The sequence below is a fragment of the Chelmon rostratus genome, chromosome 5 (genome assembly GCF_017976325.1).
Source record: "Chelmon rostratus isolate fCheRos1 chromosome 5, fCheRos1.pri, whole genome shotgun sequence".
NCBI classification, from domain to species: domain Eukaryota; kingdom Metazoa; phylum Chordata; class Actinopteri; order Chaetodontiformes; family Chaetodontidae; genus Chelmon; species Chelmon rostratus.
Window position 1 is genome coordinate 21,204,305 of NC_055662.1, and position 26,593 is coordinate 21,230,897.

The 26,593-nt window shown below is 44.5% G+C and overlaps 2 protein-coding genes across 2 annotated transcripts in view; both read right to left on the bottom strand.

Moving 5' to 3' along the window:
• The window catches only part of osbp2b (oxysterol binding protein 2b), a 46,701-nt gene extending 36,777 nt beyond the window's left edge, over positions 1–9,924 (bottom strand). The window contains exons 1-3 of the mRNA XM_041936451.1: positions 9,834–9,924; positions 9,263–9,554; positions 2,906–3,114 (exon numbers count right to left, since the gene is read on the bottom strand). Coding sequence (XP_041792385.1) covers positions 2,906–3,114; positions 9,263–9,554; positions 9,834–9,924 — 592 coding nt within the window. The remainder of the gene's footprint in view (positions 1–2,905; positions 3,115–9,262; positions 9,555–9,833) is intronic.
• A 2,612-nt stretch (positions 9,925–12,536) lies between these two features.
• On the bottom strand, positions 12,537–23,135 carry rasl10a (RAS-like, family 10, member A). Its single transcript, XM_041937974.1, has 3 exons — positions 22,920–23,135; positions 14,890–15,014; positions 12,537–12,807 (listed from the first exon to the last, which is right to left on the bottom strand). The coding sequence occupies exons 1-3, from the start codon at positions 23,133–23,135 to the stop codon at positions 12,537–12,539; spliced, it is 612 nt and encodes a 203-aa protein (XP_041793908.1).
• Between the last annotated feature and the right edge of the window lie 3,458 nt (positions 23,136–26,593).

The following is a 26,593-nucleotide window of genomic DNA, read 5'->3' on the forward strand; positions in this document are numbered from 1 at the left end:
ACAAACACGCACTCCTGAGCACATAAATGGAGGAAAAGCTGCATACTTACGGGAGGAAAACTGCTCTATCCCGCTTCTATCTTTTCCCAAAGACTTTGCAGGACAATAGCAATGTTTTAAGCAAAAGAAGCGAGTGGAGAAAGCAGAGGGTCATTCCACTCAGGACCAAAACCCCACTGGATGAAAAGCAGAGCACATATCTTACCGAGAGAGAGGAGGAGAGGGAGAAGGCGGGAGGGGGTGGGAAAACCAGACAACGAGCGAGAGGGTGACTGAGGAGAGAGGAAGAGCGAGTGCTGGAGCGAATGGAGGGGAAAGAGAAAACAAGGAGACAGTCGGGACCAAGAGATGGGGAGAGAAAGAAGGAGGGGTGAGAAAATTTGTCCTTACACTGTTTCAGGACCATGGACAGAGCACTGCCTTTTATTGTAAAGGGCAGGACAGCAGCTGGAATGTGAAATAAAAGAGTAAAAGCGAAAGATACAGGAAAAGAATTGGAGAAAAACAACAAAAGTAAGAGGATAAATGTAAATATCTGTAATAACTGCAAGTTTCCTCAGACACCAGAGTAAACAGAGTCAGTTTAAGTGAAATGTCACCCAAGGATTGGCAGATTGCTGATCAAATGCTGATGCAGATCAATGAACTGTCTCAAGATACGCATCAGCTTGCATGCTGGGCAGACCAGGGTCAGGTGCTGGAAAGGAGCCTCTAATGTGGATCTGCTCCTGTTTTTCTCCTGCCTACCTCAGCTATATCTGTCTGACCTCAGCTAGACCCACAGAAGCCATTGACCGGATGACTGGTTCCAGCATTGATGAATTCAATTTTCCCACTAAATCTTTCCAGTATCCAATACAAATTCCTCATCCAAGCAGCAAATTTTCACTTGCGTTAGGTTTAAGTAGGAGCCATGACTGGAACAAGTGATTCAACGGGCTGCTATCCCACCTTCACAAGCAGCAGCAAAAACAAAGCAGGCGAACCCACGGGAGAGGTCATGTTGAAGTGAGGGGAAACACTGCCACCTTCTGAACGTTCATCCACAGACTACCAGCAGCAGCTTGAGTAAGAAATTAGAAAACCAATACAAGACGCGTTCATTGAAGGACAGGCAATTTACAAGAAAAAGATTACAAATGGAAAAGGCTGCAGATGTGACACAAGTACTAATGAGAAATTCAAGTAATTGATATGGGGTTCAGGTCAGTTATACGTAGAAAACAATCTCATGGATCACAGAAAAAGAGATTTTTTTTTTCTTCTCAGGCTGAGATAAGAAAAAATAAAAGCACAATCAGGGATGGTAATGAAACAAGCCATGTCAAGGGTATCAAATTATAACTTTGGTCTCTATCTACAGACATGATGTGCCAGGGGTTTACATTGTGCTCTCCCGAGGAGATCAATATGAGCTCTTTGTTCCACTGGCAGAGAGGGGAGGGCAGGTTAATGACTGTAGGCATCCTGTCACTGATCCTTTCAATCCTGTTTGTCTAACATCAAGAACAAAGGATGAGATCCTCTGTCTGATGGCAAAATTATCCTTCAATTAAATTTTGACAACAATATATATAGTCACTCGTGGTGGTACTGAAGCATTACTCTCAGTAGCAGCTTCTTTAGACAGACTCACACAATGTCCATTTTCTCACATTCTCTTAAATCCTCCTCCCACAGATAGATTAACTGTGAAAGGAAACACCTTCCTCTAAGCTCTAAAGCAGTCACTGAGTCAGAGCTTGAACAAAGTACGAACAGTTTACTGCTTCATAAAATAAACTGCTAATGCGTGGCAAGGCAATCATGGCACTAATTCAATAATTACTAGAGATTTAAAGTTTTGCATTTAAATCGAAGTGTTTAGCAAACAGTCGAAGAGCTAAGTGCAATGAGTGAAACAGTGAACCAAATGCCAGCAGACTCACTAAACAGCATCTTGCGTACACAGAGGCAGGTGTCTGATTTCATGCATTTAAATATCAGCAGTTTGCTAAGAAGAGGGGGATGAAAAGAAGAACGGTAGAGTCAGTGGCCGAAAAGCTATCTGGCCAAAACCCTTTGATAATCGCTTAATTTTCATATATCAAATATGTGGGTTGTTCAATAACCTTTTCTAAATACAAAAATTACCTACAATTCTCTGCTAACTGAAAGTGGTGAGCAAAAAAGCACTCACATTCTCCCCCAGTCTATATTTGGTGATCTGACTTTCAAATGGAGGCCAGAGGAATATATAGCCTGTCACAGTCTCTGTAGATCCTGTCTGTAAAAGACCGGGGCAGAGAGGCTTTGGGATGATGCCAGGGCGAAAATGGGAAGAAAAACGGTCCTCCAGGGCTTTTCCCACAGCCTTTGACCAGTACCACTTAATACAACCATACAAGAATATGTCTCCTTGGAAAGGAGAGTGTTCTGTTGTCAGGAGGACGCTGAATGGAAGCCCAGTTTTCACGGCACTATTAGCATACTCCAGTTTGCTTTCCAACTTGACTGAGCAGACGGGGCTGCCCTCTCCTGGCTCAGATTGGGATCTGAATTATATTAAAGAAGGAGGGCATGAGCTGAAACACCAGCTGTGCTGAATATAAAACACCAAGGTCCACAGGAAAATCAAATACATCCAGATATCTAGGTTGGACTAAGAACCACGCTGAACATGCTGATACAGTGCTGAACACACCTTAATAACTGAACTAACAAAGTAAACATACACTCTTGCATGTTTACCCAAGACTGTATCGACCCAGCCTTTATTTATCAAGGTTAAATTCTGACCATTAATGACTTGCATCAGTGCCTCATGGGTGTATTACCCTCTTACAACTTGCACTTAGACTATAAAAAGCATGCTATGCAGCTTAAACTTTCCATATAAATAGCTGCTTGCTTCAGCTGCTCTTACCCGACTGATCGTTCATCATGCGGATGGCTTTCGCTTTGGCCAGTTCCAGTGCCGTGACCCATCTCTGCCGCTCTACTTCCGTGCTAGCCTTTAGGTGGTATGTGCGGCCACCGCTGCTCAGAACGATGTTGCAGGCGTCCTCTGTATCGATGTGTGCCGTGGCCAAGTTGATTGTTCCACGACACGTATGGGCCATCTCTGCCTGCGTCCTGCAACAGAATACCAGGCAGAAAAAGAGACAGAGGGACAGTGAGAGAGGGATAAGCAGAGGCAAGACAGAGCTGAAGACACTGGTCAAGGGCCTTATTTGTCACCACCTAGAGTACTGCAGGTAGGATAGTACAACTGACATTCATATGGTCAATAAGCACAGGGAGGCAAGGGGGGGCAGAGAAATGCCACAGACTATACAAGGATTCACTCCAAAAGCCAAGCAGCAGTTGAAATATTTGGTTATCTCACTCAACACACATCTTCTCTGTAGCACATTCTTCCATTCATAAAACCTAATTGTACATTAATGTTAAATGATGATAGTTTGAGCTTCTAATTCACTCAGCATGACCTGCCTGCCCTGATGTGAGTGTGCTGAATTGTGGGTATTCTGTGTAGCACATTCAGTGGGCCACAGTAGTCGAGATAACAAGGCCATTGTCTAGCTCCAAGCTTCTGTCGTGAACAAAACCAAACAATGAATAACAGCGTGAACAAAGAGAGAACAGAGTGTAAGAGGTGGCAAAAAAAGAGAGAGCAATAGTGGGGGAGAGAGCCAAAGCAGCAGAGCAAGAGATTAGAACAAAGAGCAAAGGCAAAGGAGAGTGTTGTACATATACGTACTGTGCAACTCTCAGCCAAATGTACAGACTGTGTGTTTCCAAAAGAGTCTTCCAATCAAACAATGGCTGCATGGCCTGACCGTGTGCACAGCTGCAGCAGAAATGTTAATACTGTTGTATCTCATCCAAAACAGAAAACATACTGTAGAATTTATTTAGTGGTGTCATTATGAGACTGTTATTCTACATCATGAGAAGTCTTTAAATACGGTCCTTGAAAGAATGGATTTACTACAACAACTAATATGACAACTGACAGAAAGAAATTTCAAGCACTGCATTTGCAATTAAGTAGTGGAAAGCTGGCTGGCTATCATTCTGTCATGGTTAGACAAGCTAAGCTGCAGGCATGGACCAGCCTGGCCCTCAGAGAGATAAGAGTATGCAGGTCTTCACTGCAGCCACAGACAGCTGATTTTGCTGATTAACACCCTCGACCAGAGAGCAGCAACTAATCAGTGAAATCACATGCCGTGGTGGTTGTTTGACCACACATATCCTTAACCCTCAGTGTGACACGACTGCTCATCCACACTCTCGGAAACAGCCACTTTGAAGCATGCAGCCATGCAATCATGTGGATGCATCTGCATTTGTCTGCGGGTGCGAACATCAATTCATCCATCCTCGGTGAGTCCTCGCTGCCACGTGCAGCTGCCTCTCAGCAGCCCCAAGCTCGACAGCAACTCCAGTTTCAGTGACACAGACACTGACAAGGTGGCTGCTGCCTTATTAAGTCAGAGGTTGAAGTATATTTATAAGTTCTGCCAGCCAGTTTCCCTCAGACTGCTTCTACTGGCTGAAGTCAAGTCTTGTTATCATGCCAATCCAGAACAAGCGCTTCAGTGTACCGCTCTTCTGCTGGCGCTCTGTGCACATCAGTTGTGCAGACAAGGCCGCACTGGGGCCATGCGAAGCCGTGTGGTAAGCGGGCAGGGATGCTGAACAGCCCAGTTTCCGGCCGAGCCCAGCCGAGCTCAGCTGCAGAGTCCTGGCTGTAAGTGGGTCAACAAAGTGAATGCGCTGCTGATGAGTAAGATGAGATCCCCGCTGATCGCTTCAGCCCTGTGGGGAGGCGAGGCCATGCAGAGGCCATGAAATTATACAGTCAAGGAAACTACAAAAGCTGGGAGAGAGAGATAAGGGCTACAGGGGCATTAAGACACTATAGGGGATGGGGCGAAGGTGAGTGGGGGCAGCTGAGAGCATGAGAGAGGATCCTGCATGTTGCGCTGTGCCAGGAGAGAAGTGCAATGCTTTACCTGTCAGTCCCATGTGCACACATCCTCATAAAACACAAATCCACCGATCTGGAGCATGTAATGACAGAACAACAACCAGTGAACAACACAGAAGAGACGGCCATAAGCATGAGGAGACAACACAGTCAGGCAGAGGAAATAGGACACAGTACCCAGAGCATGAGAATGGAGAATTTTGTTGTGGCTGGGGGCTGAAATATCACAAGACATGGAGGAAGAGAGCCAGAGAAACGCTGGTGAACGTGCCGTGCTGAAGACAGAAAGGAAACATAAGACAAGAAAACCAAAGCAATGATACTGCATCATGGACAGCATGACATGACCTGCTGAAAGACCGAAACTATGAAGTGGTGAGAACGTGGCCAGACTCCCTGCTCTCTCTAACATCACTCCGCTGCTCTCACCTTCACAGAAAAAAAGCCCCATAAAGACCACCCAGACAGGCACACACACAAACACTTATATACACACACACACACACACACACACACACACACACACAGAAGCCTAGTGCTAAGACCAACGAGGAGCCCATTACCAGGATTAGATCACAGCCTCCACATCTCTTGCTCCAGTCACTTTGCTGATGTGCCAGACTTGTAAACAGGGTTCAGGCCAGGCTCTACCCTCAAGCTGGGCCCAAGGTTGGCTAGCTGACCACTCTCACTCCACGCCTCCCTGCACCCAGGAGCTGAGTGTGTGCCAGCAGCAACACCAAAACCTGGTTCTCCAAAGAGGCACGAATGGTGTCAAACCCCCACTGAGCACTTACATTGATACTATCTAGTTACCCTCCTACATCTGAGAAGGAAACGGTGTTGGGCCTACTTTACTATGAAAGACAAGGCTGGATTCACTGATATCTAAGTTCCAATAGCACTCAGCGCTTTAATGCCCTGTAATCTTCCCTAAAGCACCAAGCCAGATTTACTTTAAGAGGTGAGTATGTAGCGCAGAGAGTATTAAAGCTAGGAGGAAAAGTCAATTAAGAAATTAAAAATGAAAGACGCTCAGTGAGAGAGGGAGAACGAAGATCCTCTAACGTGGTGAAAATAGCACAATAAGGCTGTTTCTGTGATTCGAACTAAAAAAGACACAACGCTGATGCGGAATGAAAGACAGCTATCCTTGCAATGCCAGAGCCAAACGTAATCAATAACAAGTGCAATGGTGAATATAAAACTCATTACAGTTTAACAGTCACAAGTGCTGAGTGTGTCAGTCTGTCCACAGAGTCAAAGCACTGATATGGTCCTCCACTGCTCTTTGGCTTCTCAGCTACACATTAGACAACTAAGCCTTTGCTTTGACAACAGCAGGCTTTGGGATTGAAAGTGATCCCTCAGGTTATTGGCTAAACCTCTAACTGGCAGTCAGTCACGATTGATTTCAATATGAACTGGCCTTTTAAAAAAGGTCAAACAAATACTGAACACTGAAAATCAAACAACTGATCAATGCATGTTGGTCTGCGTTTGATGTGACGTGATTCGTTTGGACTTTAAAGTGCATCCTCTTATGATAGGGTTTAATCCATTATGAAATGTCCATCCATCAATTTATATTACACAGACATGGGTAGTCTCATCCATTGCCTGTGCAGAGGTTTTGTCATATTATAGGGCAGGAAATCTTAAAATCTTAAAAGATGTTCATGTCTGTGAGCTGAGTTGTTTTTTGTTTTTTTTAGTTTTTATTTGTTTTTCTTGGGCAGAGTGCTCTGGAATATCAACATCAGTGTAAGAGCAGCAACTTCAGTGCTATTAAAATAGTGAGTGGTGGTATAATGGTACAATTCAAAACTACCAAATCTCTCTATGTATTCATTCAATAACAAGAACAAAAATGTTCTGCTGAAAGTGTACATCTGAGGCGCGACACAATTATCACTTGACATACAGTGAAGACACTTTAATTAACATGCTGTCACATTTGTCTGACTGTTTCTCTTTTCAGTCACAATAGCAGTGCAGATAGTTGGCCAGAGAAGGCACAGACAGAGGCACACAAAGCCTGAAGTCAGACACACACAATGTGGTCTGCCAGGAAGACATCAGTAAAGGGGACAGCTCATGCGCTTCACTGCCTCTGTGCTCAGATGTCGACGGGCTACCTTTACTTCAGGGACAGCAGTCACCTTACAATATAATGGACTATTAATAGAGGGTAGAGGCAACAGGCATCTTCCCTTTCACCACCAGGAGTATGGCTTTGGCTACCAAACCTGTGTGTCAAATAACAGTGGTGACAACAAAAGGCAAACAGGCTGCTTGAGGAAGGGTGGCACCAGACTTTAGCATGAGATAAAACAGGCTCCTAATGTGGTTTTCTGCAAGCACAATCAGTCGAGGATGTTTTCAATCAAATCTATCAATTTATATTTTTGGAGAGTGCATTCATGACTGTTGGAGCTGCGGGGACGCATTGTGAGTCAAACATTTGCCCTGCAGTCACAGAGGATTCAGACTCAAACCTCCATACCCAGAGTTCACACTGCCAAAGAGCCTTTAAACAAGGCAGTGAATCCCCTGCAGCTTCACAGCCAATTCTGTGATCTAACCTCCCAGTGAAAGATGACGTTTGAAAAGACAATTATTCTAGAGCGATCAGCTTTGTGTCACAATCATTATTCTATTGCTGCAAGCAATTAAACCTTGCACGTTGAGCTACAAGTTAAAAGGGTTTTTCTTAATCATATCTGATTTGTGAAGGCATTTACACTTCACAGTCACAGCTCTGACTAATGGTACTGTAAGCGGAGGAAGGTTAACTCCAGTGGGTGCGTCTTCTGCTGTGAAGCATTTAATTAGGAAAACTGGGTCAGACAGGGTGCACAACTGTTGCAACAAATACTCAATCTCTCCTTTTATGTGGTCCATGCATATACACGGGTGGTTCAGGGCTTCCCTGTGTGGCATCATTAATTGCCTCATATCCATCCCATGCTGGATCTATTCATGAATTGATATTCTGGGCCATGGAGACACTTTGGCAATCAATATAAAGTTTAAATAGCTAAAACCTGTTTGCTGCACCTTGAGTGACCTAGGAGACGATAGAGCAGTATGTATGTATGTAAGCAGTCAAGTGGTTGAAAGCGAGCTGGTCAAACATGCAAGAACCCAGCAATAAAAGCAATAAAAAACTATCAAGCTCTTGTGTGACAACATAATCACAACTCCACTTAAAGATAAAGCCACAAACTGGACGTTAGAGTTAAGACTATTTTATCACACATACTGTTCCCAAGGTCAAGACTGAACTTTCTCAGGCTAGACCACGTGACAGTTAGTTCACCTGCTGTGTTGAAGCAAACTGAGTGTGTTCAGTGCTGGCAGAGGGACCAAAAATGTGTCACCCAGCAGGCTGACATGCTTTGTGATCCATTCATTGTTTCCATGTTGTGCCTCTACACACACATACCTGCGGAAACATGACTCCCTTGCAAGAGGCACCTGAGCCACAGGTGTTAGGCTATTGTATAGCTAACGATAGCTCACAGCTAGCATCTGCGTAATCAAAGTGAAGACAGAATGGTAATGATAGCGAGCGTCTCCTGCAACGCTTCTCGTTACGGTGATCATGCTGAGCAGCTTGGCTCAGCGCCGTTAATGCAATGAGTGAATTAATTTCGAAAAAATGATATGACGTTCATACAGAAGAAAAAGTTGAAGCAGTGACATTAACATAAAAAATAGTTAGGACTTTACTGACTACACGTTTAAAGACCAGTTGTCATGCTAGTAACCGCGAGGAGCGAACAGCTGAATCTTTAACTGTCATGAGCTCACCGAAGGCGAGCGGGCTAGCTTAGTTTGCTAGCTAACGTCGGTGCCTACTGAAGCCACATTTCTGACACTTTATTGAGTTAGAAACCTCGCTGTTATTGCTGTTGTGTGTGTGTGTGTGTCTGCGTCACTATCTTTCCGCAACATGCAGTCAGTCAAAGTAAAATGTCTACGTTTCTGTCACTGTCAGCATGAAGTAAACAGACAGCTGACTGTGTCTATTTGACAGCTAGCTTTAGCCTGCTGCTAGCCAGCTGAGGCAGCCAGCTGTAGTGATGCGCTGACACTGAAATACTGTACCGCTAGCTGTGCACCCGGAGAAATGCGTTTATTTGGAGAAATCTTGCACAGTGCGTCTGCTAAATTTACCTGTAATATGAAAGCAGGCCATTGCTGAGGACAAACCATCGCCGCTGGTACCCTTTCAAATAGTTGGTCCATTTAAAAAGCCAGCCTTTGTAAGTATCCGACCCTGGTGCCGGGGCCGCGGCAGAGGCGGATGCCGAGCCCTTCCCTTGCTCGCTCATCCTCCGCTCCGCCGCACGCCGAAGGGCGAAGGGCGCAGGATAAACCGGGGACAGCGGGGACAGGGACTCTACCCCACCGGGACTACCTGAGCGAGGACGTCGCACTGACGAGTGAGCTCGACGGAGGAGGGTCGGGTCTGGGGCGAGAGAGACCACCGTGTACCCTTTCACATGACGCCGGAATGGACACCGAAGGAAGGACGAGAAGTGATGCCAAGACACTTTGCTGATGCAGACTGCAGAGGATTCAGAGCACAGAGCTGGGCTGGATAGAAGGGAAATTCCTTACATGGCCTCCATATAATCTGATAGGGCTGTCACCAAATCTACAACGTTTTCCTCAACGACACTGCCAAATAGTTTATGGCAGTAATGTAGGGAGGGGGCGGCTGCTGACCTGGCCATTCATGAAGTGTGGACTTGAATGGAAATGGCCGCTCTATCAATTCAAGTCTATGATTCAGACCTGCACCACGTGACGTTGTTATCGAAACATTCCTAAACATTTGACATGCGGTTTGGCGGCTGATCCCAGATCTGAGTGACGGAGAGGGACGGAGGATAAGACGCTTTAATGTTATAGGCAGCAAAGACATCCACGGTCATTATTCCACTCAGTTATAGCAGTGCGCAGTAATGATAAGCTTCTTTAACATAACATTTGGGGCCCGGAAACCCCTGGGACCCCACCTGTTGATTAATTTTTGGTAGTTTCCTGCATAATTACGTAATCTTAAGGCTCTGTCTTGTGGAGGGGGGGTCCTATGTCAAAAATAACTTCTTTATTTGTGTGGGTATTGCACTGACATGATGCATCTTCCCAAACAAAACTGTGTTTAATAAAATAACCACAAACTGAACAACACTGTACTTTATCAGGAATTTGGAGGCAAAGGGGTACATGCACAATGTAAGGGGCCACAGATAGGGGGGCTAAGAGGAGCACTAATGGCCCAACAACAATCCCCCCCCCCCCATAACAGGTTAATGTGGCCATGTCACAGGGGATGTAGGGGTCCAAAGAACCATCATGTTTTGAATCACCATCAGCCAATCATCAATCAGGCTGCACATGCACTACAGTACACAGAGAGTTACTCATTTAATTGCTCAGTTAAATTAAAGATTTGTTTATTGATTAATTTCATAATCACACTGCCACCTTAAATGAAACTAAGTTTTTATGACACTGAAGAGATCAGATCTAGTTTTGTTGAATACAAAAATTTTAAGCAACAATCCACCAGCTAGAAGGGGTTCAGTGTGAGATGACTGATCCTGATTTGGCTCCTGATAACAAGGTTTTACCACAAGGTGGCAATGTTGTCAAAATGATCTTAATGTGGTGTAATTTCTGCACAAAGGATTGAAAAGTGACCAGAGTGAGGTTGCTGTTCTCAAATGCGTTTAATAATTCATCAAAAAAAAAAAAAAAAAAAAATACTCACAGTACTAACACAGTAAAAATAAATACAAGTAATGTTTCTGATAAAAAACTGTAGCCCTTTTTATTTGGAAACGCGCAGCAGACAAACTGATGAGAACTCATGCTACACACAGTTGCTTTCTAGTGTATCTCTGCTACATATTTCTTTTTTTTACTAGAAAAACCAAGAAAAAGAAAAAAACACACAGCCATCTGCCCTGATTGAAGGGTTCAACACTACATCTTGGAGAGAATCATGAGCTTGTGCTCTCACATGCCAGTGAAAAACGACCACACTCACTCCACTCAGCTGCTCATTAGAGCGTCAGAAAACCATGTATTACAAAAATTAAACACAATATCAAATTTAAACATCAGTGCAATTAAACCCTGACCCGTTGGCTCTACCAACAAAAGCATGCAAGTCAATTACTCTATGAATCACTCTTATATACAATAGGTCTGCTTACTTTTGGTGCAGCCATATTCACAAACTACCTAGCAAGGCCTAATCAAATGAAAAAGCAACTGTTAATCTCACAATATTACCAATTAGGTACTATTAAGGTTCCCTGTGTGTCTGTGATGCACTCATGGGCTGTTTTGTGGAAGTCATTGAGCTCTGCTTCATTATTTCTGTGGGATATCTGAGTGTGAGTGGATTATATCTATTGTATTTGAGGCATTTTTAATATAACATGGTGGTACATATAGTCGGTCAGGACATCCCTGTGGGAATTTATTGCTCCTTCCTGATCCAAAGCTTCAACATCTGCCTCTTATCTTCTTGTGTCTGTCCTTTGCTTGCCTGAATGTCAGCTATCACACCTGCCTCTCTCTGTCTCCCTCACTCACTTTCTCGCACACACACACACACAGACACACACGCATAAACATCCACATTGCATGCACAGGTTCTCGTTTCAGGCTCTGCAGCCTTCTGCAGGTCCCCAGTTCCCTGGATTTAATGTATTCATCAGAAACAGACAGTGAGTGAGGGGAGGGAGCAGATTAAAGCCCTACAGTACATCATGATAAGGACTGCAGTATTTTCTGCTGCAAGACAACCTTAAAACACCCTTCGCCTGAGCAGCTTTTACCTTAGGCCAAGTTTTAAACCGGGACAGGGAAGGGGGGGGGGGAACGCAGGCTACTTCTCAGAATCTAAAATTAAACACCACTTAAACGTATCTGTACATTTCAAGATAATCTCCCTTGAAGCAAGGCTTTAGCAGTTTTGCTGTCCATTATTCTATCTTGTTGATCATTAACTACACACCCTCAAAGAAATCCAAGTATGTCTGCTATGAGCGTCCGCTGTTGACCTTACTGAATATGACAAATTGAAAAGGAAGACTCGATGATATTGCTGCCTCTCCATTTTGAGTCTCACAGTCACAGCCTCCATCCTGTCAGGCCCAGCTACAACCACGAGACAACCATCAATAAACCCTGCTGCTGTGTCATTTGGAAAACACAGCCTCAAATGTGTGACTGTCTAGTTGATGTGAGGAAAAATAACTGTGCTATGCTAGTCATATCGGTTTTTACCTGCTTCCTCGTCTTCTACCTCCTATGCATTTGGCAGAACTGGACTAGGAAGTGGTTGGATGACCATGTGTGAAATTTTTAGTGTCATTTACAGCGCAAGAGTCTAATAAACCTCATTATGAAAAATCAGCTCAGTAAAGCAGGAGGCCACAGGGTATATTTCCAGCCATTTAGATAAAAAGTCCTTTTCTCCACTGCCGCTCCACTCCTGAGGTGAGAGGGGTGGAGGGAGCTCTCTGGGTCACATGATGGTGCAGCGATTCCTCTGTAGCGCCCCCTGCAGACGGATGGAGGTGTGGTTCTGGCGCATGCCCCGCGCCACAGCGATGCCCAGCAGCTCTTTGAAGAGCAGGATTACGTGCCAGTTAAACTTGGCGGAGCACTCCACATAACCGCACTTCCAGGTCTTCTTCACCAGGACCGACACTGCCCTACGAGGCATGAAGCGCTGCCGCTGCAGGTCCCTCTTGTTGCCCACCACCAGGATTGGCACCTCACTGCTGCTGCCCTCCCTGCAGGTGCATGTGAGAGGTAAAAAAACAAAAAACATAGAAAGGTTCATTTTGAAAAGCACACTTAAATCTCAGTGTTTGTCACAGTGGTTGGCTGGGCGTGTGCGAGATGTGTGTGCGCAGTTTCTCCTTCTTTCTGAGGTGTGCGGGGGCGGACTGGAGGATTACAGCTCACAGGCTCAAGGGGCCTCCCACCACACTCTGCAGCGACTGGTTTACAGCATTATTATAAGTGTGAAACTGTATGGTCAGCCAGGGGTAGGCAGAAATTAGAGATTTGAGTCCTGTGTTTGTAATCCTGCGGTGTTAATGAAAAACCAAGAGGACGTCACCCCGTCCAACCACTTCCAGTAACACCTCACCAGCAGTGGTTTGGAAATCCAATCTGATGCTCTACTTAAAAAAAGAGAACGATGTAGAGAAAAGTAGTTAGTAGAGAAAATCCTGGATTAGACTATAGAGCAAATACTATGAAGGAAAGAGGGCCGATTACATAAATCGGATTTCTAACAATGAGATTAATTTTCTCTTTGAAGGCTTTCTCTTTGGGTTGGCGCCAAAGTCAGTGGAGCCGAAAGCTTTAATTATTGTTCTTCGTGAAAAATAATAACAGTCTAAAACCTACAGAAGGTCATGTTGAAATAGCTGAGGACTATTAAATCTGGTACATTATGAAACTTGAGCACAAGACATCTGCTGACTTGCAGAACTCAACGTCAGCTGAGGTAAATGGTTAAAGCAGCTGCGTTAACAAGTCACGTCTTGCTCTTAAAACGAATGAAGCCTGCTTTTTTGTCACATCGCGCCTCATCATCTGACAAGGACTTATGCGTGTTTGCACGTCTGCCTTGACAGATGGACAGAGAGCGCGACAGAGGGGAAGACACAGACAGAGAAATGTACAGCACCGTTTTCAAGCCTTGAGGCGAAGTTCTTGAAGATGTGAGGTTGAAAAACAGCGCAGTAATCATCTCACTTTTCTCCTTTTCACAGGTTGTGCTCACATAACAGACTTAAAAATACCTCCTCGCATATCTGCTCGAGCTGGAGTTTTTTTAGCAGAACAAGATGTACTGCGTGTGTGTGTGTGTGTGTGTGCGTGTGTGCGTGTGCATCTGTGTGTGAAAACTGGGGAAAGCTATACAGGATTGATAGACCCTGTCAGAGGCTTCATTCTGGAGGGCTAAAAAAAACCGAACAAACAAAGTCACTCTGGTTTTGAATGGTTTTTTTCTGCATTTTAAGAATATATTTTAGTGAAGTTAAATAAGCAGATACATTCTTTATAGCTGACATCCACAATACAGCTGCACTGTGCTCCATTATTCATGAATTCAGTTAAAATATACAGTATCTGTCCCTTCTCTGCTCCTTCCTTCCGTCCTCCAGTGTGACCTTAGATCTCTGTCCTATGATTACTCATTCTCCTGTTTTCCCCTCCTCTTGCATTCACCCTTCCCTCCCCAGGTGCTGGTGATAATGGTTTTCTGTCATGGGCCATAAACATTCCATGGTAACACATTTGGAACCACAGGAAGGTGAAGATGATCTGCACGGTGGCAGTTCGGACACGCACAACATAGCAGAGCAAACGAGGCCACTCGTTGCACCTTTCAATATGTAAATATATGCAGGTATGCCAACAGCGAGGACGGTAGAGCAGGTGATGCCTTTTAACTGGTCTTTTTTCTCTCTGCTGTTGGGTCCTTTTAGGCTCCAGACCTTTAATGTATCTCCCTCTGCTTCTCCAGCTTCCTGTATTTCGCTGCTCTTTAATAAAAGCATGAATAGCCTAAAAATAATCTTTAAATCGTGCTCTCATGCAGCGATGCTGGAATCAAATGTCATTACTAAACTGTCAGGATGCAGGGAGGAGTGCGCTGAATTAAAAGATATCACCACAAGCAGGCTATCTATCACTGTCACCAACGTGTAATTGTACGGCTTTGTGGCAGGGCTGGGCTGTGAAATTGCATGCTGTCTACAGACGGGGCGACTCGCTGATGTCATTAGAAATCACAGTTGAAGCTTAATGAGCTGTGTGTCAGTGGTGGCATGGTCACTAACTGCAGTTGACCTTACCTGTGCTCCACTATCTGCTGCCTGATCATCTTGACGTATTCAAAGCTCTCCACACAGCAGATGTCGTACACCAGGATGTAGGCGTTGGCATTGCGAACACCTCTGCAGCGCAAATCCAGCCACTCCTGAGTGACAGATAGAGAAAAACATAAATAAATGAACAAATATACAGATATAAAGTATGACTGTCATTCGATCAGTCGCTCCACCACTTTGGATGGATTTCTATGAGATTTAGTTCAGATATCAATGTTGCCCAGAGGATGAATCTGAATGATTTTGGTGATTCTCTGACTTTTTATCCAACACCACCAGCAAGTCAAAATTGTATTGATTCTGTGAAATGTCTCAACATCCACTAGATGGATTGGCACAAACTTTTGCACAGACACTCATAGTTCCCAAACAATGACTCCTCAGGACTTTGGTGACTTTCCGTCTTGCACTGCCATGAGGTTGACATTTGGGGATTCGAGTGGAATGTCTCGACAACTATCGGATAGACGGCCATGACATTTTACACACACATTCATGTCCCCCTCAGGACCAATGTCTTTGCTGATCCTGTGACTTTTCATGTAGCATCACAATCAGGTCAAAGTTTTTATTGCTAAGCTTGCTAAATTAAGCATCTACTTTTTTCTTGACACAAGATACTGAATTTGAGTGTGTCAACATACTGACGTTATAACTAAGCTCAAAGCAGGGCTGTGCCTGACTACAGTCTCATAGATCTACCAGTGTATCATGCACCGATGTACAATAATATGTAGAGATCAGATGTGATGCATTTGTTCCAGTAATTATTCAAAAGCACTTTGGATCAAAGTCATAGTTCGCCTGCCTCTGCTGCTTAGCATCTGTGAAAAAGTGCAGAGTCAATGAAGTCTGCGCTGCATGGCTCTGGGAGTCTCACAGCCTAAAAAAAAGTAATAAAACACGATTACTGCTCGGCACAAAGCACTGCACTGTGTCCTAGCTACACGTGTTCAAGGACGACAGAGGTTACAGCTTATAAGAAGTAAGCAAACACGGAGCCTTCTGTCAGGAGAAGAAAAAGAAACACGTACGACTGTTTAACTTTGGTTGCTGCTCGGCAAAGCTTTGTGATGCAGTGCGCAGGCAGCGGGGGCCAACAGCAACGCTTGTTTGATGGTAATGAGATTCAAACTGCAATCAAAACATGTGGCGCAAGTGGGTACATTTGCACCTTACTGGAGGACAGTTGCTTCAATAGAAACACACTGGCCCATTCTGATATTCATGCTGCCTTTCAGAGCTCTCGCCAACCCGCCGCCTCCAACAGCATGCAATGAATTTATAAGTATTTGATCAGATAAAAGAGAGACAGGGAAATTGAGGAACTTCAGGGGGGTGTAAGGAACAGATCTGCTGAGGGAGGGAAAAAGAAAACAAACGCAGCCCTGAGACAATGTCCAAAAGATGAAAAAAGCTGGATCAAGGAATGAGCAGACAGGGTGTCAACATAACCTCTGGGGTGCATGCACACTGCTAATGAAAGCTCTGGAGACTGACACTGTCAGGAACTGTGTGCAGGTTGACCCAGTTCAATTCAGCTCTATTGTATTCAATAGAATTTAGCAGGCAAACAGAGGATACTCTGCTCTGTGCAAGAACCGATAGTCTAAGACTTATTTAATGCTTACTATCAGGCAGCAGATATATACAGACATTAGATTTAACAGAAATCATTTCATTGCAGGGGATCTTAAAGGAGTAGCTTGACAGTTTGGGAAATACACTTATCCACTTTTTTTGCAGAGCGTTAAATGAGAAAATCGATACCACTCTCATATCTGCACACTAAATATGAAGCTGGAACCAGCAGCCGGTTAGCTTAGCTTAGCATAAAGACTGGAAGTGGAGCGGTTTTAAAGCTCACTAATTAACACATTATGCGAGCGTCATTTCTTTAGTGCGTCAGGAAAAAATATGTGGGAGAAAAAGTGTAAAATAGCAAGTTGTGGTTTTAGAGGGGAGTCACAGGCAATTTCTACAGTCACTGTGAAGTTGCCAGGCGACCAGCGGAGACTCCAGGAAGTCACTGATCAACCCCGACTCCAAAAAAGTTGTGATGCTGCAAATGTGAGTCCTGAGCCCATGCAGTAACATCCTTTATACAATCATGTGTCTCACAAAGTGGTGAACCTCGCTCCATCCTCGCTTGTGAACGACTGAGCCTTTCCAGGATGCTCCTTTCATACCCAATCATGATACTATCACCTGTTACCAATCAACCTGTTTACCTGTGGAATGATCCAAACAGGTGTTTTTGGTGCATTCCACAACTTTCCCAGTCTTTAGTTGCTCCTGTTCCAACTTGTTTGAAATGTGGCATCAAATTCAGAATAACCAAATATTTTCCAAAAAAGTCGATGAGGTAAAACATTAAATATATCATCTTTGTCCAGTTTAAATTTTCAGTTTTCACAAAAACAAATATGCATATTCACTAAAAAGCATTTATCAGTTTGTCTTACCTTGTGACTGTGGCTCTGCATTTGTGTGTAAAAAATATGATTTCACAAAATATCTCCCCATCACACCCTCAGAATTTAAACACAAATAAATAATTCTACATTTGACTACTGCTGGAGCTGCTCGCTTTTCATGTGTTGTCATGATTTTTAAAGCTGTCCTGCTCGATAAAGTAAATAATTTGGCTTTGTGAGTTTTGACTGATGCACCTGCACCTTGGGCACAGACGAATTGGCAGCTCTGTTGGCGCGTTGCTTTGAAAGCACAGATATCAAAGTGCTGATTGTCAGACATGTATTCATTTTATGCCTCTAATTAGCATGGAGCTAACATGACCCTTGTTTGTAGCGGTGTCCGCAATGGCGATTGATTCGATGGAAGTAATTTTCCATGTGGTGTTTATGTTTTCGTCTACCTCCTGCAACAGCGTGCGAGAAATCTAATTACCTTTCTCTCACGGCTGGAGAAGATATGCTTTTCAAATCAACATGCTTTACAGGCAAGCCGCACAAATAAGATCAACTGATAATGTGCGACAGGGGAAGCTGAGGGAGGACGACATGATCAGTGGAACTTCTAATGACGATAACGCGCCTGTGTCAGGGAGGAATAATTTGCCTCCATTCAATTTGGAAGAAGGTGTTTGTGGCTTTGCGTCTCGGTGAAATTGAGGAAGAAACAGCTTCACACATCAGCTGGGAGATAATGAGGCCGATCAGGCATGGAGACAAGCATGTGGCACGATGATCGCTGCCATCAGAAGTGAAAGAGAAAGCAGAGGAGGAGGACATAAAGGTGGGCACTGTGTTGTGAAAACTGGCAGAAATGTGATTATTTTCTCTGTCTCTCTCCAGGTTGAATCTGTTTTCAGAGAGAGGGGAAAACATGTCACAGAAGGTATGATTTCTACTGTAATTTCTTCTCGTTGCTTCTATTGTCCGATACAATTGAAATCCAAAGTTGTGTCAAGCAGGCAAGCACCTCAGAAAACCTATTTTTCCCAAACAAACAAGGCACATTCCCCGTCATAACACCACATATCATCACAGCTAACCATTTTCTGATAATTGAGGCAAATGACGACGGGAGATGCACACACTGGCCTCAGTTGCAGCCTCGCATCCCTGTGGGGCTAAAAATAGCAGCTTGCGTTCTCGTCTCATATCTCTTTGTCATCCAAGTCCTGTTTTTAAAAGCGGAGGAGGGGCCAGTAACAGCAACGCCACTTCTTCAAACCCAAACAAGAGGCCAAAATAAAGCGACGTGGAGCGAGAGTGCAGCAATACTCGGCTGATGAGCTGCAATCAGATGCATTTGAAATGCGTGTGTGGGCATGTTTATTTGTGTGTGCTCGCAGGATGCGAGAGTGTGCTGGTGGGAGCGTGAATGTGAAGTGTGGTATCACTGTCTGTATCCTCCAGTCGGTCTTCTTAACAAAAAGAGCATCTCATCCGTCGGAGCCAAACAGAACATGTTTCCCTGACAACCGCAGGCCGTGGTCAGTTTTAGCAGGCTATGACAGAGCGGTCGTGTCTCCTGATATTAATGGAGGCAGCTTAACCGAAATGAGCGGCTGCGATGGATCAATACTCGAGCACAGGAGGGAGGCCGGTGCGACCTGGTGGGGGGAAGGGTGCAGAGCAATTAGAGATATGTCACACATGGGCCACGCTGGTCGATTTACACTTAAAATCTATTACATCTCCTGAGGGCGAAACTGCTATAACTCAACGGTGACCTATACCAGACAGGCACTACAATCTGTGGGTTCTGTAGGACTTCTGAGAAATTCACTTTGTTCGAGATGACATGGAGAGGATGGTCTATTGCTGGTGTTCACATACAGAATCGCTACTTATAAAAGGGATGAGATGGTTGATTTTGGGAAACTGATTTTGAAACAGGCGCTAACGAGGATTTTAGAGAGGTTGAAAAAGCTTTTTCGGAAATACTGCTTTCTAGCTGAGAGTTTGATGAGAAGATTGTGAAACTACAGTCAGTTATCTTAGCTTAGCATAAAGACTGGAAATAGGGGGAAACAGCTAGCCTGCTCTGTCCGCCTCTCAGCACTTTTACTAGTTTAACCTATGGTGGCAGCGAAACTTGTGAAAAAACCAAAATGTGCTCCCTATCTCAGCCTATAGAATTCTTGCATACACAAACCTTCAACTCTCAGTGAACTCAATGCCCTTACTCAATGTGAGCCGGAACTCTGACACACACATACATAAACGCTTTATACACCTAATGCATGCTTCACACATGCACACATCATATTTCTCCTGCGTCTGCGAGACTCAAAATGATACAATGTGTGACGAGAAAAACAATCATTTTCAGCTCGCTATCAGACACAGTATCGGCAGAGATAACTGAGAAAAATGCCCTGAAAGAGCAGGAGAGGGAGAGGGAGCATTGTGTGTGGGAGGAAGTCATGGAGATACATGATGGCAAGAACAAGAAAAGAAAAGAAAGAACAAGAAAAATCACTGCTGAATTCGCTGTCAGGCTTAAATCCGTCTGTCATCACATCCTATTGACATACTGTAACAGATGCTCTCTAAACGCAACGCTATCAGCAACAGACAGACGTACGGCAAAGCAAACAAATCATTCACCATCACAGCCTCACAGTAAGGTAATACAACTCTTGCCTGTCTCCATCAGAAAGGATAAAAATGGCTGTCTACGTGGTTAAAATGGGGTCACGGGTAGCCTGCCAGAACACAACTGTTCTCCTTTCACATATAATCTCAAATGATGAGAAATTGCCATGCTGCATAAGCATGGAGGCGTACTGACTCACTCCATTCTGCAGCTTATTCATCACAAATTTCGGAGGACATTATAAAACCTCATTCGGTAACCCTTACTGCGATGGTGTCCATTAAACTCTCTGCAACCTTTCTAATTGACTGCAGCGAATTCCTCCACTGTTGGTCTTTTTATTCCCAGCAGTATTCCAGCTGGGAGCTGCGCTTTAATTCAATCTGCTGTGTGCTGCAAGTAAATTTCAATCAGGTTTCTTTGTGGTGGGGCTCCGCGCCGGTCATTGTGTCCACCGCCCCTGACCCAGGCTACATCTCTCTGCCCACGGGGTAAACACAGAGCGGGGCCCCGTCTCTCATTTCTGTGAATAAAGGACGTCACAAGGCAAAGCAAGAGAGCTGGCTTCTGAGCAAGCAGGACATGACAGGAGCGGGGAAGAAAAAGTACAGCAGGGTCGTTCCTCAGCGAACGAGTGACCATAAATCTGTCTGATACAATATCGTGGCAGCACTCGGCTAATGGCTTTCTCTGCCTGCACCTTCCGCAAAGGTCCTGCCACACAGGCGCCCGCCCACTGCTCCACGCTGTGAAATGAGCATGAAACGTTCACACTATGTGAAACGACATGATATCAAGCTGTGCGTGCTTCGAAACTTTCCTGTGTGACTCAACCTTCGGGACGCACACTAACACTCCCACACATGAACTCATGAGATTCATCCTGTCCTACTCCTGCTTTCTGCTCACACCTACCGACGTGTTCTAATGAGAGTTAAACACCATTTAGCAGAAGAAAGAAGAAACTCAATCAGTCTTTTCAGAAGGTCTCTGCGGGCGGAAACAATGAGGCTCTCTGTAGACCTCTTAACACACTGTAACAAAAGGTTTAATCTAGTAGAACAGCTACATGTAATTCTGCAGCAGCCTGACAGGATGATCGCTCCGGCCTCTCAGCCTGCCTGTCAGATGCTTTCCGTGTTGTTCTGAGCGCGCAGCAGACCAGCACTTCAGGAGGCCTCCCGTCCGAGCGGCTCCTCTTCATCTCTCCTCCTCGGCCTGATCTCATTTTCCCGGTGGCGCCTCCACTGCGTAGGTAACCGCAGCTGTTCTTGGGAGGCCTACGTGTGACAGCGTCGGGGAGAGAGGGATGACATGTTCAGCAGCGGAGTCAGGTGCGGTGACCTTGGAGATTTCTATCTTGGAAGCGTCGCAGCCTCTCCACCGAGGCTGCAGCGGACAGGTGTCAAACACACACCTCGAGTCAACAGAGGCTTGCGGCACATGTTGTTTGAATCTCCTCTCACATATACAGACACGCACACATCCAGTGCAGATTTGCTTGTACTTTCATGGCTTGAAACAACACTCACATGCTCATATTTACATTAAAACAGGCTTTGGTCACTCCTCTCCATTCAGGCTGTGAAGACATCCACTCCTACCTCAATATAAGTGATGGTGGACCAAATCCACAGCCCTACATGTACAGCTGGAGTGAATATGAGGATCCAGCACAAAGTTATGGCCTTCATGGTATCAGATTCCCTCTTTGTCACACTATTGATGCCACACATTCATATTCAGCTTTGGCTGAACTTTAAAATACATGGACTGTGGATTTTCTCTCCCATCACTTTCATTGAATTGCATTAAGAAGGGATTTCTTTAAGACCAGTGTGGACGAGAGACAGAATAATAACATTCAGTAATGCTCTTAATGTACATATGAGGATTTGAGATTGTTTTAAGACGGCTGACTGATGTGCAAAAAAAATCAGATTGTGATTATTTTGGACATGATTGCGATATGAGTCGTTAGCGGGTAAGTTTAGGATTTCACGTTTAATTAAAAAAATATCAAACTGATGATGATGGGATTTTTCCTGGGGTCTGTATCAAATAAGCACTTTTCCTTACTCTCTGTAGAATAATGCTTCATTTTATGGTATGTTGTGACACATTTTACCTTTTTTGATTACTTGTTCAGCCCTTCTTGTGCATAAAAGGGGAAAAAAAACTTCCAGTAATGAAAATATACAAGAAAGCTTGAGATAAATCCTCAATATCCCCAATTTGTGGCGAGGACGAGGACAGAGCTACAAATCTGTTTTGCAAAGTGACTACAGACTTGGGCATTAGGAGCTGCGGTGCATTTTTGCTATGATCCTGCAATCAGATGTGTCTCCGACTAATGAGGTGTGGCATATGACCTGTGGTCACCAATAAAAGGGCAGTCTGTTCTATTTTTAAATTGGGAGTTCAACCAGGTGCTGTGGCCATGCCCGCAGCACAATCCTGCTATTATTTTCTGTGCATGTGAGCCTGATTCAAGCCTGCCAGCTTTATACTGTGATCACCTGAGTGCACTTGAACGCTGCTCTTAGTGAGGAGCCTGCAGAAGACATGATGTGATTAATAAACAACAATATGCAAGCTGGCATTCCTCCCTCTCGAGGGGGGGTTCAGAGAGAGAGAGAGAGAGAGAGTTTACAACGTCAAAGTGAAGCTCTCCGAGGCTTTAAGTCAGTCGGGTCTCCATAGCAACTAGTAGACCAGGGACATCAGATAGTGATGGAAGAATAAATAAAATTGGCGTTTGTGTCTTTGAGGGATGCCATTGGCTGCGAACAGATGGGCGCTTGATGAAATAAATGAGATGTGGTTTGGGGGCTATGTGAGAATGGATCAGCTTGTATAAATCCTAATAAAGTTAAGCGTTTCGGGAGGAGGTCTATCTGCGTCCTCAGACAGAGGCACTTTACCTGACTGGAGCTGGATGGAAAGGAGGAGATTGGCGGGACGTCCAAAACCTTCAGCTCGTACATGTTCCCGTTCAGTATGACGGAGGGTCTGTACACATATCTGGTCCTGGTCGGCGTGTACACCTCCGAGAAATCGTTATAGATGAACTGGCGGATTATAGAAGTTTTCCCCACTCCGGGAGCACCGATGACTGCGATACTCAGCGTCTCCACCATTCCTGGAGCACGAGTTCAGCACCATGGACAGCGACGACAGCACCGACAGATGTGACCGTCCACGGGCGCAGCTGGCCGCCGCTGTTTCCGTTGCTGCTCTGATGGAATCCGACCCACCGCTGCTCCCCTTCAACCAGCAGCCTCTAAATCACCTCGACTGGGTCCAACTGCGCGCAATTAGACGAATCGATGGGCGAACGAATCATCCAGCCGTCGAGCAGAGCGAAGAAACTTTATCTCCGGGCTGAGGGTGGCAGGAAAGGAGCCATGCAGCTTGTCAGAAATAAAGCTCAACCATGATCATGCGGACGGAGGGGTTTTCGCTGCCTCTGCAATCCAACGCGCAGAGAGGAACTCTTGGTTTGCAGGGGACATCCCCGGGCGACCTCGTCCCCCGAGAGGAAGCGTAAAAGTCCGTCCTTGTTGTCTCCACACGGACATAATCTCATCCAGGCTAGACTCTGACCTTGTCCGAGCGCACAGGAGCCCTCGGTGTCTTCATTGATTATCTCCTCCGCACCCCTCACTCATTTCCACCGATGCACCACCACCGCGCTCCTCCATCACAGGGAGGACGGGCGCACAGCCGCCAGCCTCGCAAATAAGCTTCCCACGTGTTGTGAAATCGCACGCAGACCCATAATCTCGTGTTGCTCTCGATGACAGAAAGGTGGATTCGCATGAACGTGATTCAAAGGAGAAGAGGCAGCGCGCACAGCCTGCAGACGCGCGTTTTCTGTGAAGGCATCTGGAGCCTATTAACGAGCACCGTGTGTCTGCCTTTGGAGAGACATGAGCTGGTGAAGGCTGCTCTCCCTCTCTCTCTCTCTCTCTCTCTCTCTCATCACTTGCAGTATCCTCTGCCCTGCTCATCCAATAAGATCATGTCGTGCGCAAGGCGTGTGAAAGCTCTGAGCTCCCGTGCGATAAATGGCACATAAATGGCAAGGTAGCGGGCCACACTTTATACATCGTTTCAGCGCGAGGGTCAGGGAGAAGCATCACATCATATCTCTGAGGGACACGACTTATTATTGCAGAGGGTCCCCGGGCAGGGCAGGGGCGATGGGTCCCATCCATCAGCGCTGGACGACAGCAGCACACAAAGGCCACAAATCCACTCAGTGACACGTCTGAGGAGGAAACATTAGACATGTTTTGGCCCCTCACAATAACGAGATGAGACTGTAACCTCAGCTTTCCAGTGTGGCTGCACGTTTTAGTAAGACATCCTTCATAGAGGGTATAAAAGTTGTTGCTGCTTTGTTAATGGTTCATAAATTGTTTATGAATGCTTTAAAGTCTGGTTCTTATCTATTAATAACATGGTTGGTGTTTATCAAGGCTGGAGGCAACAGCTCTGCAGGGGCCCCCAACACTCAGGGACTCAATGTGTGGGAATTACTTTTATATAAGCCTACAATTACTTGGTAATTTGCACCACCACAGCACAATACAAGCAGCTCACAATCAGAAGGATAATTACAGGAGTGGAAGAAGTCCTCAGATCTTAAGCAAAAGCAGCACAACTGCAGAGTAGAAATACTCAGTTGTAAGCAAAAGTCCTGTGTTCAACATCTTACTGAAGTAAGAGTAGAAAACTATTAGCATCAGAATACACCAGAAGTACAGAAGTAGAAGTATGACGCAGATTATGCAGACTGGTTCATGCTATAATTAGTCATGCATTCATTTGTCAGAACCCGTAATGTTGCAGCTGGTAAAGCTAATGATCTAATTTCAACTACTTCATATACTGCTTAGTATCTTAATCAATAAAACTGCAGAATCACTTATCGGTTAACATATTTTGTATTAATAAGTTGAATCTGCAATGTAATTAGTAACTCGAGTCATCTAATAAATGCAGTGGAGGAAAAGCCTCCAAAATGTACTACAAGTATACAGAAGTATACAATGGGAATACTCATGTAAAGTACAATTACCCCAAAGCTGTTCTCAAATACAGTACTTGAGTAAATGTACTTAGTTACTTTCCACCACTGGCTATAAATAACAACATTTGGGAGTCCAGGTCCGTGTTTATCAAGGCTGGATTACCAGCCAGGCAACACTAACAGCTGCCCCCAACCCTCAGGGACCCTGAAGTCCACAGATTTAATATGTGGAAATTACTTTGCAGTAGTTCCATCAGTCGCAGTTACTGACGCACAATATGAACTGACGCACGATAAGCACCTTCAGAAGATTATTATTGTGTAACCTAGAGTCCTCTAGAGGGGCTTTGTGTTTCAGTTTAATTTCAGTTGATATTGAATGCACATATTTCTTAATAAATGTGTGTTTACTCATGTTGTCATGAGGGCAGGTAGTATTCAACTGCAGGAACACTGTTCGTGTTCTGAGGTGCAGGAAATGAATTGGTGAACCAGAAGGGGGGCAGTGGCTAAAGAGGTAATCCAGACTTGATGATTGTTCTTTGTGTTTGGTAATAACGATTTGGTTTTTCAACAATGCTTCAGGTCTGAACTTGTAAATGTTTAACAGGTTGTACTTAAATATATTTGGAGCAGATTCTCCACAGATGTTCAAGTAAGTGATCAAACCGTCCATTGGAGGGGTCTCCAAGAGTTGTTCTGACGGCTTAGGATCAGTGTGTAAAGCACTAGTAAATGGCACATTAATTATTAATTGAACCATTAGGTAAACTTAATAACCCTTTAATAAAGGACATCATACTTGAAAGTGGAACACAAAGGCCATAAAGTGGCACAAAAAGTTAAATCGTGAACATCTTAAATGCATCAAAACAAGAGTCGACTCCCAGTTATGTGCATGTGATGGACCTGACATTCTGTAAAAACAATGAGCTCTTAGATACTGGGTGTCCCTTCAGGCATTCATTTTTAAAGACTTGATAGTGTCTTGTAGATCATACAGCAGTTTGTCTTTTCAGCCTCCAGAAGTCAGAAGTGTATCTAAAATGAACTGTGTTCTGCATTACACACATGACCATAAATAACATTAAGGACACTGAGATTGTGCCTGAAAATGAGGTTTTAGCATCCAGGTTTGGTGCACAGTGTGAAGGTTCATTCCAGTATATCCTAGATTGAATATATGTGAGTGAAGCCACATTATAGGATGTTACTAACACTGTGCTTAAGTTTAATTTTGATGTACTTGTACTTGAGTATTTCCATTATATGCCATTTTATATTCATCAAGGTGTTGCATATAAAATTTATGCTCCGTTTCTAAAGTATGATGGATTATAGATAAAGTGTTGCGAATCAAACTTCCACACAGTATAAAAAGTCATTAAAATTAGCTGTCTTTTGACCGGCTACAACACAAAAAGCTGGTTAGACAGTAATGTATGCGTAATAATAATCTGGTAATATAATGTCACACTGATAGGGTCACTCAGATGTTAATGAGTCTTCAAAACTTCATCTAACGCTGTGAACCATTTATTAAATGTTTAAATGCTGCTT

Bases quoted from the DNA above. Each gene is read 5' to 3' on its own strand.
- rasl10a (XM_041937974.1), bottom strand. From the start codon at position 23,135: ATGGTGGAGACGCTGAGTATCGCAGTCATCGGTGCTCCCGGAGTGGGG. The intron at 15,015-22,919 runs GTAAAGTGCCTC...TCTGTCACTCAG, and splicing joins TTCCATCCAGCTCCAGTCAG to GAGTGGCTGGATTTGCGCTG. The intron at 12,808-14,889 runs GTAAGGTCAACT...ATGCACCTGCAG, and splicing joins CAGCAGATAGTGGAGCACAG to GGAGGGCAGCAGCAGTGAGG.